Source organism: Solanum verrucosum, unplaced genomic scaffold (genome assembly GCF_900185275.1).
Source record: "Solanum verrucosum unplaced genomic scaffold, falcon-dt-bn FXZP01000060.1, whole genome shotgun sequence".
Lineage (NCBI taxonomy): Eukaryota > Viridiplantae > Streptophyta > Magnoliopsida > Solanales > Solanaceae > Solanum > Solanum verrucosum.
This window is the reverse complement of record NW_026020129.1, coordinates 9,657,066-9,672,917: the sequence shown is the minus strand read 5'-3', so window position 1 is coordinate 9,672,917 and position 15,852 is coordinate 9,657,066. Positions and strand designations below refer to the sequence as shown.

The window sequence follows — 15,852 nt, the reverse complement described above, 5'->3', positions numbered from 1 at the left end:
TTCATTCTAGTACCCTCCCCAGACATCACACTGGGTATGTTGTTGTATTTGTATTCATAAAATAAGTGCACACAATATGTAATAAGACAAGCAGAGTGTTCCTTAATCTTGGCAACAGATCTGTTATTTCCTATGGTATTACTATATACTGTTTCCTCTTCTGATTCTTGTGATGACAATTTGGTTAAGGTACTTTGCTAGTGTTATATCATTATCCACGAGCATATTTAAGGGTGCAATTTAATGGTCAATAAAATTAAAATTTGAGGTCTTAAGTCCTATCTGTTCAAGTTTTGATGGACAAGTTTACTCGATATGTGTGTTGGTGGAAGGTAATAAATATTTCATGAAATTTAATAAGGTGCACACAAGTTAACTTGATCATCATAATTATTAAAATAAAAAAATCATTAGCTTGTGAAGTTTTTATACTTGTAAGAAAAAAAATACAACTTAAAATTTTCAAATTATACATTCAAATAAAATTTCAACTTAGTTTCAAATTATGGGCTAAGTGTTTGATTTTAAAATAGGGAAAATCGTATAAAATAACAAATTATTAATTTAAATTAAATGTTATAACCACAGTTTCATTTAACTATAACATGTAGCAAACAGTTATCAATCGCCTCTCTCCCTAGCGAATTTCGCTCACCACTCTCCCAGATCTCGCTCGTCACTCTCCCTCGCCTTTCTCACTTTATACAAACACAAATGTATAAATTGTGTTTGTGTTTGTATAAAGCCAAAAAAAACTGTATATATAAATACAAATACATATATTTTCGTCCTATACACTTATAATTATACAAATACAAATCTTCCCCTACCAGTTCTCTTTTTCCCTTATCTCTTTCTCGCTTTATGCAAACACAAATTCTACAAATTACAATGTATTTGTGTTGTATAAAGCGAGAGAGAGAGATTTGATATACAAATATTTTATTTCGATTCAATTGTATACAAATTCAAATTGTATGTAGATATACAAACACAATCATTGATACATATACATAATAGTTACATATATAAAATTGAATTGAGAGGCTGCCAGTGATTTATACAAATGAGAGGTTGCCAACAATTTATACAAATGAGAGGCTGCCAACAATTTATACAAATATTTTTATGTTTGCTAAATCTAAAATTTACTCTTTAAAATACGAGAGCCACAAATAATATTAGGTTAAATTATCTAAATACACATCTTATTTTATCATAATCTCTAAAATTTCCTACCATTTAATTTTTTTTCAAAATTCCCTCTGGATACATCACTCCCCTCTCGCTATACATTCTATCTCCCTCTCTGATACATCCTATCTCCCTCCCCTCTTTGATACATCTCTTCCCTCTCGGATATATCCCTTTCCTCTCAGATACATCCCTCCTGTCTCTGATACATATCTAGTCCCCTATGTATCCGAATGTCCTATCCCCTCTCTGATACATTTCTCACCTTTCGAATACATCCTTCCTCTATGTATCTGAATTTGAGATGATGGATTCAGAAGTCCAATGATATATCTAGAGGTCCAATGATGTATCCGGAATCCATAAATTTTAAGGGACACTTGTAATTTAAAAAATAGTGAAAAAATAATATAATTAGCTCTCGTGAGATTACACATAATAATAATAATAATAATAATAATAGAGTCAATATTAGGCGCCAACCTTATCTGACCCGTCTACGTGGATCCTACCTCAGCTAACCAAATTTAGCAGTGGCGGTAATTCCATTCTCACATCTGAAATCCCATATTCAGCTCGCGTCGCCGGCGGTGAGTTCGTCGGAGTTAATTTCCGGTGAGCATAAAATTGATTGAAAGAGATGACGTTGAAATTATACGTAGATCGTATGTCCCAACCTTCTCGTGCAGTTATCATCTTCTGCAAGTAAGGATTTTTTTTTTCATTTTTCTTTTCTGTAGATGTTTAAAGCTCATAATGGAAGTTTTAATGAATTATTTTCTAGAAAGTTGATTAGTTCCGTTAGATAGGAACAGATGATAAATACTGAGTATTAGAACGGAAAGATCTATTAGATAATGAACTATTGGTACGATTAATCAACAATTCGAAGTGCTATGTTAATTCTATTTGTAGCTTTGAATCTCAAAATGGATTTTTAGTGACTGATCTTTCAAAAAATTAACAGGTGACGAGCTTTTTTTTGTTTTCTTTGAATTCTCATAATTGTGTTTGTAGCTTTACAAGTTACGAATACAATAGCATCCATAATGTAGTTGTTAAAATAGTCTTGGTTAGGGGAAGTTTATTCGCTGGATAGTTTTATATAATAGCTTTTCATATATAGGTAAATTGACCAAATCAAATTTATAAGAATCTTTAGAGCTTATAAGGGATTTGTTAATGATTAATTTTATTAAGAAGTTAATGAAGAAGTTCTGTTGTTTTTTCTGGATAATTCTGTTTCTAGTTTTGAAGCTCAAAATGGAGTTTTTAATGATTAATTTTCCAAAAGGTTAAATGGAATAGACTTTGAGGAGATACACATAAATCTCTCCAAGCGCCAGCAGTTATCTCCTGAATTTAAAGGTTTGTCTTTTTTTATTAACTCCACTTTTCGCTAGAAAAAATGGTTTTGATATATTATTTATTTCTTAGTTTCAAGATAATTTCAAAAGTTTTCTGACTTCATCTTCAGAAATTAACCCCATGAAGCAAGTACCAGCTATAATGGATGGAAGATTTAAGCTTTTCGAAAGGTAATGTTCATCTTGAACTGAAAATTTAGCATTTTCCAGTATCACAACTTTGTTAATGTCTATTATTCGCTGTATATGTTGCATACATGGTAAAACTTATGATTTAGTCTTTCATTCTCGTAGAAGTTCATGTTTGAAGAGTTCACCTAAACACCTGTGCATATATACTGCAAGAAGCAAAAAAAATTGTAAAGATTTCTATGTTGTGTGCACCATGTGGGCACAAGTAACTACAGTGGAAAGTGCCTGTGGAAATGGGACAATTTTATCTTTTCCTGAGTTTCACGTGAAGTATTTTATAACTTGGATAATGTTTAAAAGTTAGCTAACTGATTATATGTGCTTGCAGTCATGCAATTCTTAGATATCTGGCTTGTGCATTTCCAGGAATTGCAGATCATTGGTAAGTGCATCGACTTATTTTCAGTATATACCTTAGTCAAATGCTTTTTTATCATGGAAATGAATACTCTTTGAAGCTCTTGTTCTTGACATGGAATACAGCCCAGGGCAGATTCGGGATTTAAACTTGATGGGTTCAACTTATATATTCTCACTGCTGGACCCATTGCACTTCTGAAAGTATTGTTAAGAATTTAATAGTTACTAAAAAATTAGTGATCACGTATATGTCTAAGTTTCATGTCAAAATGTTGGGTTAAGCAGAACCCATATTGCATCTGCCTCTGAACATGGAAATTGGCATTACGAATGGAACTATTCTGCAGTTGGCATCTGTGTGATGTTAATCGCACATGTATGTGTTATTTGATTGCTAATTGCTTGTTGTGTTTCTAACTGGGAGTAAAGTAGTAGAGTTTTGCTAAGAAACGCATCTGGTTTTGCTATGAAACCTGTCATTTGTACCAAACCAATAATAACATGACACATGTCTTCTGCATACTCTTTTATCACCTAACTATGGTTATATAATGTGCATATTCCTCTCATTTATTACTTAACCATGGTAAAGTACATTGTTTGATGCAAACACCGGATGCGGGCAAGTTTTTACCCGAACGAACCAAAGAAGCACTCCAACAGAAAAGAAGAACAAGTAACATATTAGCAGATTGGAAAATACCTGCTCAACAACAGCACTGAATAATAAACAAGCCCTATCAAAATTTGAGAAGAGATGACTGTGAACACACGGAAGTCGTCAATTCAAATCTATGTACTGTACCAACTTATCCGAAAAAGAAAAAAAAGTACATCTATGGTGCCTATGAACAGTGTTGCTCTTCATTCTTAGTGATAGACTAATGTACACACTTGTAGGTTGTATAAATTCTTATCCTGGTTAGTGTTTGCTTTAACTCTTCTTTCTTACACTGTCCTATTGAAGGTACCCTGCTGACTTATACAAAAGAGCAAAGGTAGACTCTGTGTTGGATTGGCATCACTCGAACTTGCGTCGTGGTACAGGTGCTTATATCAGATGTTGAGATTATTTCAGTTTCCAGTTGAATTATGATTACTTTACCTTGACCTTACTTGAGTTAATTTAGTGGTGAATGCTGGGATTTGCAAGAACTTGGGCAAACGGATGCCTACAGGCTACAGTTAAGGCAATGACTGAATTAAAATTATCCCAAATGAGATTAATCAAGGAAATTTTATTTGTATGATCTGTTTTAAAAAAAAAAGAGCATCTGCTTGTCATGATGCCCTTTACTAAGATTCTCGCTACTAACCTAATGCAAGACAGTTGCTGCAAGCCAACAAGTTTCTTAGTCTATCTTTAGGGATTGATTCCTCTAATTGAAACACCTAACCTTTTTCAAACCTCTAATTGTGAGTCTAGCTACTGCATGATGGTGACTTTTTTTCTTCAACAATGACAGTGACTAAAACCACTAGGATAGGTAGTCTTTTCACCAATATTCTATAACTCCTACTTCTTGTTGATAACTTGATATGCCACTCTTTAGCTGTTTCCAACAGTTTTCTGAAGCAGTGCTTATGTTTTCAGCTGGATATATCTTTAATACTGTTCTCGCTCCTGCTTTTGGGTTGCCTTTGAATCCACAAGCAGCAGCAGAAGCTAAGAAAGTCCTTTTGGCATCTCTTGCAAATATTGAGTCTGTTTGGCTCCAGAGAAAAGGGCGATTTTTGCTTGGGAGTGGCCAACCTTCAATTGCAGATCTTAGCTTAGTGTGTGAGCTTATTGAACTTGAGGTAAAGAGATTTTCCCTTTTCCTGCTGTTTCTTTACATCTTTTGATCCAGAACATAAGTTATCAAGAGGAGTTTTGTGGAAATTTCTTTTATAATGAATTTGGGTTTTGGATGTGATGAATTTAGATTTTGGATGAGAAGGATCGTGAGCGGATAATAGGCCCATACAAGAGAGTTTTGAAGTGGATTGATGACACAAAGAATGCCATGGAACCTCATTTGCAAGAGGTACATGTGATCCTCTACAAAGCTAAAGAGAAATTCCACAAGCAAAGACATGCTGTAGGGAGTAGCATTCCTCAATCGAGTAGAAAACCTGACTTGCACTCGAAGATGTGAGAAAGCAACAAGGATCCAGGTGCTGCATTGTGCTCGTAGTATCACCGTGCACCATGGCAGATAACGGGATGAACAGTGTGTATGTGAAAGCTGATACAGGAAGGAGAATTCTGATCCAAGCTTTCCTTACTCATTTTCTTTATGTATATGTAATTATAAGTGTCTTTCAATTGTTAATCTAGTCCACAACATATGTAATCAAACAAACTGAGAATCCCTTACTCTTGGGTATACATCTGTTATTTCTTCACTGTATCAAATATATGAGTTTTGAATATTATCTATGAATGTCACTTGCAAGGTGAACTATTTCTAGCGCCTCTCCGGTGCATTTCCTTTAACTTCAGGTACTTTCTAATTGGTTGAGGAACACCAATATATATATCACCGCAACTAGTTAAATTGAATTGCGACTCCACATCAGCACATGTAAAGAAAATAATATAGAGGGATAGAACCCCGTTAAAAATTAAGTGGCTATTTTTTTCCACTTTTATCTATTTTTGAGTATGTGTTGATGAAATCCTATAAATTGTAAGGCTGTGATGACAACTTTATCTGTCCAGGCGGACACCTCTTTAGCTGAACCAATGCCTATGAAGCATGGCAGCAAATTTAGCGCTGGAAATTTGAAGTTCCTGAAATTCAGCTCGCGTCGCTGGTGGTGAGTTTGTCGGAGTTAATTTCAGGTGAAGAAAAAAAATGAAGCTGAAATTATACGTAGATCGTATGTCCCAACCTTCTCGTGCAGTTATAATCTTCTGCAAGTAAGCATTTTTCATAATGGAATTGTCTAATTAGTACTAGCATTTTCTTTTTTTCTACCATAAGGTTAGATTGGAAAGGAAGTTTTAATTTTTTTGGTTTCTTTGAATTCCCATAATTGTGTCTGTAACTTCAGAGCTTATGAACACATTAACGTCTACAATGTAGTCATTAAAGAGTCTTGGTTATAGGGAGATTATTCTCTCGATGTTAATGATTAATCTTATGAAGAATGTTAATGGAAGGAAATTTGTTGTTTTTCTGGATATTCTGTTTCTAGTTTTGAAGCTCAAAATGGAGTTTTTAATGATTAATTTTCCAATAGGTTAAATGGAATAGAATTTGAGGAGGTAAGTACAGAGCTCTTCAAGCGTCAGCAATTGTCTCCTGAATTTGAAGGTTTGTCTTTTTATATAAACTCTACTTTTTGATAGAAAAAAAGAGATAAATGGAAAAACACACACATGAAGTATCACGATCTTGCGAGGTTTCTATCTGAACTATCACCAACTATTTATTAAAAACATCTCAACTAGCAGTTGCTCTCATTGTTAATTACATGAACAATGATGATATTTTAGATAGGAAAAAGTGAACACTTGATAGTTCAGGTAGTTGGAAACTCGCAAAAATGTGCTACTTCAGTATGTTTTTGATCATTAACTCCTAGAAAAATGGTTTTGATGTATTTTTCTTTCTTAGTTTCAAGATAATTTCAACAGTTTTCTCTGACTTCATCTTCAGAAGTTAATCCCATGAAGCAAGTACCAGCTATAATGGATGGAAGATTTAAGCTTTTCGAAAGGTAATGTTCAGCTTGAACTGAAAATTTAGCATTTTCCAGTATGACAACTTTGTCAATGCCAGTTGTTTGATGTATAGCTTTCATGTTTGAAGAGTTCACCTGATCACCTTTGCATATATACTACAAGAAGCAAAACTTTTTGTAAAGATTTGTATGTAGCGTGCACCATGCGGGCACAAGTAACTACTGTGGAGACAGGACAATTTATCTTTTCCTGAGTTTCACGTAAAGTATTTCATAACTTGGATAATGTTCATTTATATGTGCTTGCAGTCATGCAATTCTTAGATATCTGGCTTGTGCATTTCCAGGAATTGCAGACCATTGGTAAGTGCATCAACTTATTTTCAGTATATATACCTCAGTCAAATGCTTTTTCAGCTCTTGTTCTTGACATGGAATACAACCCCGGACAGATCTGGTTTTGCTAAGAAACATCATCTGCTTTTCAAACTTATTTCTTACACTGTCCTATTGAAGGTACCCTGCTGACTTATACAAAAGAGCAAAGGTAGAATCTGTGTTGGATTGGCATCACTCTAACTTGCATCGTGGTGCAGGTGCTTATATCAGATATTTGAGATTATTTCAGTTTCCAGTTGAATTATGGTTATTTTTCCTTGACCTTAGGTTAATTTAGTGGTGAATGCTGGGATTTGCGAGAACTTGTGCAAAAAAATGCCGACGGTTAAGGCAATGTCTGAATTCAAATTCTATCCCAAAATGAAATTAATCGAGAAAAAAATGTTTGTATGATTAGTTGCTGCAAGCCTACAAGTTTCTTAGACTATCTTTAGTAGTTGATTCCTATAATTGAAACACTGACCTTTCTCAAACCTCTAATTGTGAGTCTAGCTACTTCATGATGGTGGCTTTTTTTTTATATATAACCATGACAGTGACTAAAAACACTATGATATGTAGTCTTTTCACCAATGTTCTCTAATTACTACTTGTGGATAACTTGATGTGCCACTGTTTTAGCTGTTTCCAACAGTTTACTGAAGCAGTTTTTATGTTTTCAGCAGGATATACCTTTAGTACTGTTCTCGCTCCTGCTTTTGGGTTGGCATTGAATCCAAAAGCAGCAGCAAAATATGAGAAAGTCCTTTTGGCATCTCTTGCAAAAATTGAGTCTGTTTGTCTCCAGAGAGAAGGACAATTTTTGCTTGGGAGTGGCCAACCTTCAATTGCAGATCTTAGCTTAGTGTGCGAGATTATGCAACTTGAGGTAAAGAGATTTTCCTTTTTCCTGCTGCTGTTGCTTTACATCTTTTGATCCAGAACATAAATTATCAAGATGAGTCTTTTTGCTTTGACATGTATTGTCTTTACTAGTATAGCTGATAATAAAGTGATGATTTTCGACTTCCACTTGAGTTGACTTGGAGAAATATACTTGTTTCTGAGGTCTTCTAGAAACTTCTTTTCTGATGAATTTAGGTTTTGGATGTGATGAATTCAGATTTTGGATGAGAAGGATCGTGAGCGGATAATAGGCCCATACAAGAGAGTTTTGAAGTGGATTGATGACGCAAAGAATGCCATGGAACCTCATTTGCAAGAGGTACATGTGATCCTCTTCAAAGCTAAACAGAAGTTCCATAAGCAAAGATATATAGGAAGTAGCATTCCTCAATCGAGCATAAAACCTGAATTTCATTCGAAGATGTGAGACAGCAATTAGGAGTCAGGTGGATACATCGTGCTCTCAGTATCACCATGCACCATGGCAGATCACGGGATAAACAGTGGGCATGTGAAAGCTGATACAGGAAGGAGAATTCTGATCCAAGCTTTCCTTATTCATTTTCTTTACGTATATGTACTTATAAAATAAGTGTTCAATTGATAATCCTAGTCCACAAAATATGTAACAAGACTAGTCGAGAGTCCCTTATACATCTGTTATTTCTACACTGTATCGAATATATAAGTTTTGAATATTATCTATGAATTTCACTTGCAAGGTGAACTATTTCTAGCGTCTGTCCGGTGCATTTCCTTATTTCCTATAACTTCAGGTACTTTATAATGTATTAGTTGAAGATACTCAAAGTACATGAAGAGCATGTTTTAACAGTAAATAATCCATTGACTGTATCTTTTCTCCCAGTGGACAAAAATTTAGACAGTTTTGTTAGCTACTAAGTTAGCAGCCAAGACTTACTCAACTGTGATTCCTTGTAAGTCAAGAGTATTCAGTTTCTTAGGTTTCTTGTAGTTTTTCAGCAGAAGAGAGCTGCAAACTACACTGACTGAAGAGGCAGCCATTGCAGCCCCAGCAATCCATGGTGGTAAACGAAAATGAGTAGATGGGAACAGGACGCCAGCAGCAATTGGGATGCCGAGGAGATTATATCCCAAAGCCCAGAAGTAGTTGAGATGGATTCTCTGGAAAGTTTTCTTAGAAAGATCGATTGCTGTTATTACATCTTTCAAGCTGCTTTTCATAAGAACAATGTCAGCTGCCTCAATTGCTATATCTGTGCCTGCACCAATTGCTATTCCTACATCAGCAGCCACAAGTGCTGGTGAGTCATTAACTCCATCTCCTACCATTGCCACAACTTTTCCTAAATCCTGTGTACTAAAATGGAACAGATGAATCATGTGAAGAAAATGAAATTATTACACATCAAAGCCTATAGTTTATGACGCGTCTTACGCTCATTTTAACTTTAAACTGTATGTGTCTGTGTCTGTGTGTCGCGCCCGCGCAAATTCATTAAATTCTAACAGAATGGAACAAGTTCCTACCTGTAGTTCCTTCACTTTTTCAGCTTTCTGTTCAGGTTTGGCTTCTGCAACAACATTTTTCCTCTCAATTCCAACTTGCTTGGCTATGGCATTTGCTGTTCCCCAGTTGTCACCTGTTACTATCATGCTCTCAACGTTCATTGATTTGAGAATGGAGATGACTTCTGGAGCCTCTGGCTTCAACAGGTCAGAAACGGAAAGAACACCAATCAGCTCTTTATCGATAGATACAAGTATGCCGGTTTGAGCCTGTCCTTCTGTTTCTGCTAATGCTTCTTCAGCTTCAACTGGAATGGCAATGCCTTGCTCCACCATCAAGCTTTTATTCCCCAAAATCACTTCTTTGTTACAGATGATAGCTTTCACACCATGGCCAGTTATCGACTCGAAGTCCGAGGCTTCAGGCCAGGCAAGGTTCTCCTCACTTCCTCTTAATTTTTTCGCGTACTCAACAATTGCTTTGGCTAAGGGGTGATCACTATTTCCCTGTCAATTTAAAATGCAGTACAAGACACTTAAACTCGTTTTGAGTGATCGTCTGAGAAATTAACTCGTTTTGTTAAGGGTATAAATTGATCTTTCTGATGAAGAATCATAAACAAGATAATATCCTACCTCAGCAGCAGCAATAAGTTCATAGAATTCTTGAGGTACCATAGTTTTGAAAATCCTAGTATTAACAACCATAGGCTTGCCAATAGTAAGAGTGCCAGTCTTGTCAAAAACTATACAGTTTACCTGTAGAATGAAACAGTTCACCACAAGTTCATTAACAAAATTTGGATTTGTTAAAAAGAAGAGTGAGTTTGAAGTCAGACCTCTTGTGCACTTTCCAATGCCTGACCACCTTTAATAAGGACACCGAGGGAAGCGCCCACACCAGTACCAACCATAATGGCTGTGGGAGTAGCTAAGCCGAGTGCACAGGGGCAAGCTACCACCATGACAGAAATGCCAAACTGCAGGGCAAGCTCAAAGCTATCCATGGAAGAAGGAATCCAAGTTCTTGGATAAGCATTAAAAGTTCCAGCTAAAAACCAAGAAACCCAAGTACAAAATGAGAGAGCAATGACCTGAGAAATCAGAATTAATCACTAATTTTCAGCTAAAGTTGGTTAGTTATATATATACACACACATATTGACAACAATGAACATGTAAGGGGTGCTTAATCTCACAATAGGCACAAAGTATTTGGAAATGTGATCAGCAAATCTTTGCACAGGAGCTTTAGCCATTTGTGCTGATTCAACCAACCGAACAATCTGCGATAGAGCAGTTTCTGACCCAACCCTTGTTGCCTTGATGTGTAACACCCCATTCTCATTCAAAGTCCCGCCAATCACCATGTCACCTGTCTTTCTAGTGACCGGACGAGATTCTCCTGTTATCATGCTTTCATTTATATGGCTTTGTCCCCGGATGACAAGACCATCACAGGCTACTTTCGAGCCTGGAATGGTTTTAATCACATCGTTCTTTTGTATCAATCGGCTATCAACTTCTTCCTCATTCACCACATTGCCTTTGTCATCTAGAGTTAGCAGTGTTGCAGTCTTTGGGGCTAAATCCATAAGCTTGGCAATGGCCTCAGATGTCTTTCCTCTAGCCAAAACTTCCAAATATTTTCCTAGTAGAATGAACGAGATAAGCATCGAGCTAGTCTCGAAAAAGTCACTGGCTTTGAAAGTTGGAGAAGTAGCAGCTCTTAGTACAGAATAGACTGAATAAAAATATGCTGCATTTGTTCCTAATGCAATAAGAACATCCATGTTAGCATAACCATGGCTTAAGGCAACATAAGCACCAACATAGAATTTTTGACCAATGATGAACTGTACCGGTGTAGACAATGCCCATCTCAGAACCTGTCCAACGGTTAGCATGTTGGCAACCTTAGTTTCCAAAACATCTTTCAGTCCAGGAATGTACATAAACACCATGGAAGTAAAAACCACAGGAATTGTAAATACTAAACTCCAAATAAACGCTTTATGATATTGCCTGATTTCGTGTTGTCTATGTTCTTCTCTTTCTCTTCCCTGAGGAAATATACATGCCTTGAAACATCCTGATTCAGTTGATTCAATAGCGCGAATAAAGTCTCTAGGTCCTGTTACATCTGCTGTATAAGAGACCGATAACTTCTTGAGCTGCAGGTCAAAGTCTATTTCTTGAACTCCTTGTATTGCAAGAAGGGAATTCTGTATCAGTTTAACACAATTCTCAGTGTCAACTCCATCAACTTTAAGCAGTATTTGACTACTATCTCCTCCTGTACTAATCAATATGCCTTCAAATCCTGTATTTCCAATAGCTTCCAACAACTGATTACACTCAACTATTTTGGGATCATAACAGATTTCAGCTTCTTGAGTTGCTAACGCGACTCGTGCTTTTTGTACACCAGGGATTACCTGCAATGCTGATTCAAGAGTTGTGGAGCATGAAGTACAAGTCATTCCATTCACTTGAATCCTGCATACTTGAGAGGACTTCTCATGATGCATCTCTTCTTCACTCAACTTATTAGCCTGAAATCCAACGTCTTCTATAGTCTCGCGGATCATCTCATCCTAGTCATATTAACATAAAAAAAGCATTTCAACTATGTGAGAATGATTCTTGAAGAATTTTTCATCCTCACAAAATTATATAGCTGTAAAGGAAGAGTACTTAGTAGAAGAGACCACTTTTGAGAAACCACATACTAACAAAACAGAGAAGATTGAACTAGTTTATGTATCAAGAAACTTACTGTGTTAGTGTTATATATGTGATATACTGTACTATAGTTTGGCAGCTCAGTGCAGAAATTATCCCACGTTCACATAGGTTCGGAAAGGACCAGATCCTTAGAAGGTGTGATATAGACAACTTATCCTGACACAAACATGAATGACTAAAGAACACGACTTGAAGCTTGAATCTATAGGTAATACAAAAACAACTTTACCATTACCATTGCTAAAGGGGTATTTAGAATAAGTAGTACGCATTTAATATACTTAGCAGGCAGGTCCATTAGTATTTGTCTAATTAAAGTGGCATATTAGGATAATCTTTGATAATGATAAAAATACACATCCACTTATGAAAAAAAAAAGTGTTCTTTTTTCCTATATGCACTTCAAAGTTTATATTAACTGTGTATGAGGAATCCAAAAGACAGCACACAACACTAAAAAGCAAAAAGTTACAAAAAGCTTCTTCAGAAAAAAGAAGATTGGAGAATATTTTCCCACTAGAAAGCATAGATTTGATTAGTGCTTTACAGTTGAACAACTTCCATGTGTATCTCAAATTTACATTCTGAATGGTAGTTCAAGTTGGAAGTTATTTCCACGGTTCCGTTTCAATTTGTTTGACCTATTTTGACTTAACACGATGTTTAAAAAAATAAAGAAGACTTTTGAATTTTATAGTCTTAAATTAAAAATATGTCAAATATATCAAAATGTTCATTAATATTGTAGTTTTAAACATATCATATGAAATTTGAAATTAAAGAATCACTAAAAAAGATAAGAATCGTTTTTTTTTAAAAACAGACTAAAAAGAAAGGTAGATCAAACAAAATGAAACGAAAATTTTGGATTGTTTGAACTCATGGACGCAATCATGAAGTTTTAAATGTATAAATTCAAAACTTCCATACCGAGTTTAAAGAGGTACAATAAGTGAAAGAACAATGATGGTATCTCGCTTTTATCACGAGGTACCATCATTGAATTACTCCTTTAACATTATTTCTCTCGTTGCATATCTATTTCAAACTCCATGAAAAAATATTAAAGGATCGAACTTTTATAAGTTCAAAAACATGAAACAAACACACTAGAGTAAAATTCCAATAAAATCACCCAAAATAAAAGAAAACTAAAAGAGAAATGTTGCAATGAACTTACATTAATGAGACAGCCAATTTAATTCCAATGATTGAAAACAAATCCTTTGTTTCATTTTCTTGAAAGTTTGCCTTTTTTTTTCTTTATAGCTTATATGTAGAATTCTTGCTACATTTTTTTTTTTATAACTCTCTACTATGTTCTTTCGGTTGAAAAAAGTACACAAGTTTTCTTTTTGGTCATTTGGAGGTGTTTTCTTGTTGTAAAGTTTTGGATTATATGTACTTTTTTTAATTCAGGTGCTTCACAGCATAGCCACTAAGCAATTGAGTTAGCACTTGTGTATTTAAAAAATCGGGGAAAAGATTCAAATATGTCGTCGAACTTTTTAAAAAAAATATTTATGTCATTCGTTAAAAGTTGACTTATCTGTTGTTATCGTTCGAAATAAAAAACCTCATTCATGCCAATATATATTTACTGAAATGGCAAAGATGAGCTAAATTTTCAACGGAGGGCGTAGAGGAGCTTTTTCTCAAAGTTTGATGACGTATTTGAGTTTTTCCCTTTAAAAAATGATTTAGTTAATGACGTGGTCGAATCATAATTAACCACGTGTAAAAAATGATTTTGTGAAACTGAAATTGTGTTCAGTTAGCTAAGTAGTGGTATGAATGAGCATTTTCTCAAACGAAAATGTCATAAATGAGTCAAAACTTTTAATGGATGACATAAATAAGCCTTTTTTCAAAGTTCAATGGCATATTTGAGTTTTTTCCCTTTATATAATTAATATAGGTGATAAGCCAATCATAAAAGAGGTTTGAGCATGTTTAGATCGCTTATTTTAAGTGTTTTAAAGTTAAAATAGGGGTAGCTTTTCAAACAATTTTGTAGCTTTTGGCTAAAATGAAATAAAGTACTATTAATCACTTTCTTTGTAAGCCAAAATAGCAAAAATAAGTTGAAAGTCATTAGTTAGATATTTTTATTATGACTTCTTGACTTATAATTCATAAGCCTATCTAAATAGGCTCAAAGACTTGAATTTTTATGTATTTTTCATCCGATATTCACATTGGAATTTGGTTAAATTCGAATTCTCAACTCAAAAACGAAACCTTATAACTTGACTTGGTTATTGTGGGAATTAAAGTCGATCACACGCCTGTTGAGTTGTGAAATGGGGTTTCTTTATTGATTTTTATAAATTACTTGTGTGTTTTTAGCAATTATAGTCTATTGATGAGCTCTATCGAGCCCGCTTCCTACACTCTATCTCTACCTCTTTATATATTTATCATGCATCTATTGATTGATCAGATATAGACCCCCCCCTCCTCCCCGCACCATACATGAGTCTGAATCCATGAGATACATGCAGTATCTATCGAATTTTAAAATTGAGATACAAAATTTATTTATTTAAATTAATTGGTTGGAACTGATTTCCTTAATTAGAGGAGTAATTGAGGATTTTCAAAATACATAGATAATTAATTTCATTTTATTATTCTTTGAAATAGTAAATTCATTAATATTGTTAATATAAGATAAAAACATGTATATCTTGGTAATGCAATTTGATTAAATTCAAATTATTACTCTTAAAATAATAAATTTATTAATTTGATGTATCTATATCAATATATGATGTATCCAACAAACTAAACACTTAGATACATGAGTGTCCTGCAAGTACATTCATATGTATCATAGAAGTATCTAGCATTAATTTCATGTATTTGTTATAGATATCTAGTATTAATTTTATGTATCTATATATATATATATATATATATATATATATATATATATATATATATATATATATATATATATAATATTAATTTCATGTATCTTTTATATGTATCTAGTACTAATTTGATGTATCAAGTATCAATTGCATATGTTATATCCAAAAACATGTATCTCGAATATATAGTAAGCATATACATCTAATTATGTGTATTTAAATTTCATACGTTACATCCAAAAACATGTATCTCGAATACATAATAAGCATATACATTTAATTATGTGTATCTAAATATGAAATGTAGTTGAATCACACAAATTTATGAACAAATCACGACTGTAGAGTATCTGTCGTATCATTAATATCATCGTGTTGTTAAAAATCATGTATCCGAAATTTAATGGTGGATACATATACATGGTCAGACTCCACATTATTAAAAATACAACTCAGATCTTAATTAAGATTACTACTTATTGGATACACATGTTTCAAGGGCTATATCAAAGTAATATTGGTACTACCAAATCCATGTCACGGTAACCAAAGAAAGCCTTAGAAGAACACCAGCAAACAAAACTCTCTACAATACTCCCTTTGATCCTTTTGCATTGTGGCATAACATAATCAAAACTAAGATCCATTTCTTCCGGAGACAAACAAT

The 15,852-nt window shown here is 34.3% G+C and overlaps 3 protein-coding genes across 5 annotated transcripts; 2 read left to right on the top strand and 1 right to left on the bottom strand.

Moving 5' to 3' along the window:
• The first annotated feature begins 1,666 nt into the window (after nt 1-1,666).
• Nucleotides 1,667-5,557, top strand: LOC125826807 (glutathione S-transferase T1-like). Its single transcript, XM_049506149.1, has 7 exons — nt 1,667-1,899; nt 2,489-2,562; nt 2,672-2,732; nt 3,082-3,135; nt 4,081-4,160; nt 4,708-4,913; nt 5,039-5,557. Exons 1-7 carry the CDS (start codon nt 1,835-1,837, stop codon nt 5,249-5,251), a joined length of 753 nt encoding a protein of 250 aa, XP_049362106.1. The 5' UTR covers nt 1,667-1,834; the 3' UTR covers nt 5,252-5,557.
• A 396-nt stretch (nt 5,558-5,953) lies between these two features.
• LOC125826810 (glutathione S-transferase T1-like) lies at nt 5,954-8,796 on the top strand. Its single transcript, XM_049506153.1, has 7 exons — nt 5,954-6,018; nt 6,342-6,415; nt 6,761-6,821; nt 7,095-7,148; nt 7,302-7,381; nt 7,847-8,052; nt 8,287-8,796. The coding sequence occupies exons 1-7, from the start codon at nt 5,954-5,956 to the stop codon at nt 8,494-8,496; spliced, it is 750 nt and encodes a 249-aa protein (XP_049362110.1). The 3' UTR covers nt 8,497-8,796.
• An 80-nt stretch (nt 8,797-8,876) lies between these two features.
• Nucleotides 8,877-12,528, bottom strand: LOC125826797 (probable copper-transporting ATPase HMA5). Of its 3 annotated transcripts, XM_049506137.1 has the most exons (6): nt 12,340-12,528; nt 10,760-12,157; nt 10,400-10,654; nt 10,197-10,319; nt 9,582-10,067; nt 8,877-9,404 (listed from the first exon to the last, which is right to left on the bottom strand). In XM_049506137.1, the coding sequence occupies exons 2-6, from the start codon at nt 12,149-12,151 to the stop codon at nt 8,988-8,990; spliced, it is 2,673 nt and encodes an 890-aa protein (XP_049362094.1). In that variant the 5' UTR covers nt 12,152-12,157; nt 12,340-12,528; the 3' UTR covers nt 8,877-8,987. The 3 variants fall into 3 exon arrangements, with proteins under 3 accessions (XP_049362094.1, XP_049362095.1, XP_049362096.1); XM_049506138.1 differs by lacking the exon at nt 12,340-12,528 and having other exon boundaries at nt 9,162-9,411; nt 10,760-12,309; XM_049506139.1 differs by lacking the exon at nt 12,340-12,528 and having other exon boundaries at nt 9,227-9,331; nt 10,760-12,309.
• Between the last annotated feature and the right edge of the window lie 3,324 nt (nt 12,529-15,852).

Bases quoted from the DNA above. Each gene is read 5' to 3' on its own strand.
- LOC125826810 (XM_049506153.1), top strand. From the start codon at position 5,954: ATGAAGCTGAAATTATACGTAGATCGTATGTCCCAACCTTCTCGTGCA. The intron at 6,019-6,341 runs GTAAGCATTTTT...ATTTTCCAATAG, and splicing joins GCAGTTATAATCTTCTGCAA to GTTAAATGGAATAGAATTTG. The intron at 8,053-8,286 runs GTAAAGAGATTT...TGATGAATTCAG, and splicing joins GCGAGATTATGCAACTTGAG to ATTTTGGATGAGAAGGATCG.
- LOC125826797 (XM_049506137.1), bottom strand. From the start codon at position 12,151: ATGATCCGCGAGACTATAGAAGACGTTGGATTTCAGGCTAATAAGTTG. The intron at 10,320-10,399 runs GTCTGACTTCAA...TTCATTCTACAG, and splicing joins CATTGGAAAGTGCACAAGAG to GTAAACTGTATAGTTTTTGA. The intron at 10,068-10,196 runs GTAGGATATTAT...TTAAATTGACAG, and splicing joins AACTTATTGCTGCTGCTGAG to GGAAATAGTGATCACCCCTT.
- LOC125826807 (XM_049506149.1), top strand. From the start codon at position 1,835: ATGACGTTGAAATTATACGTAGATCGTATGTCCCAACCTTCTCGTGCA. The intron at 2,563-2,671 runs GTTTGTCTTTTT...CTTCATCTTCAG, and splicing joins GTTATCTCCTGAATTTAAAG to AAATTAACCCCATGAAGCAA. The intron at 4,914-5,038 runs GTAAAGAGATTT...TGATGAATTTAG, and splicing joins GTGAGCTTATTGAACTTGAG to ATTTTGGATGAGAAGGATCG.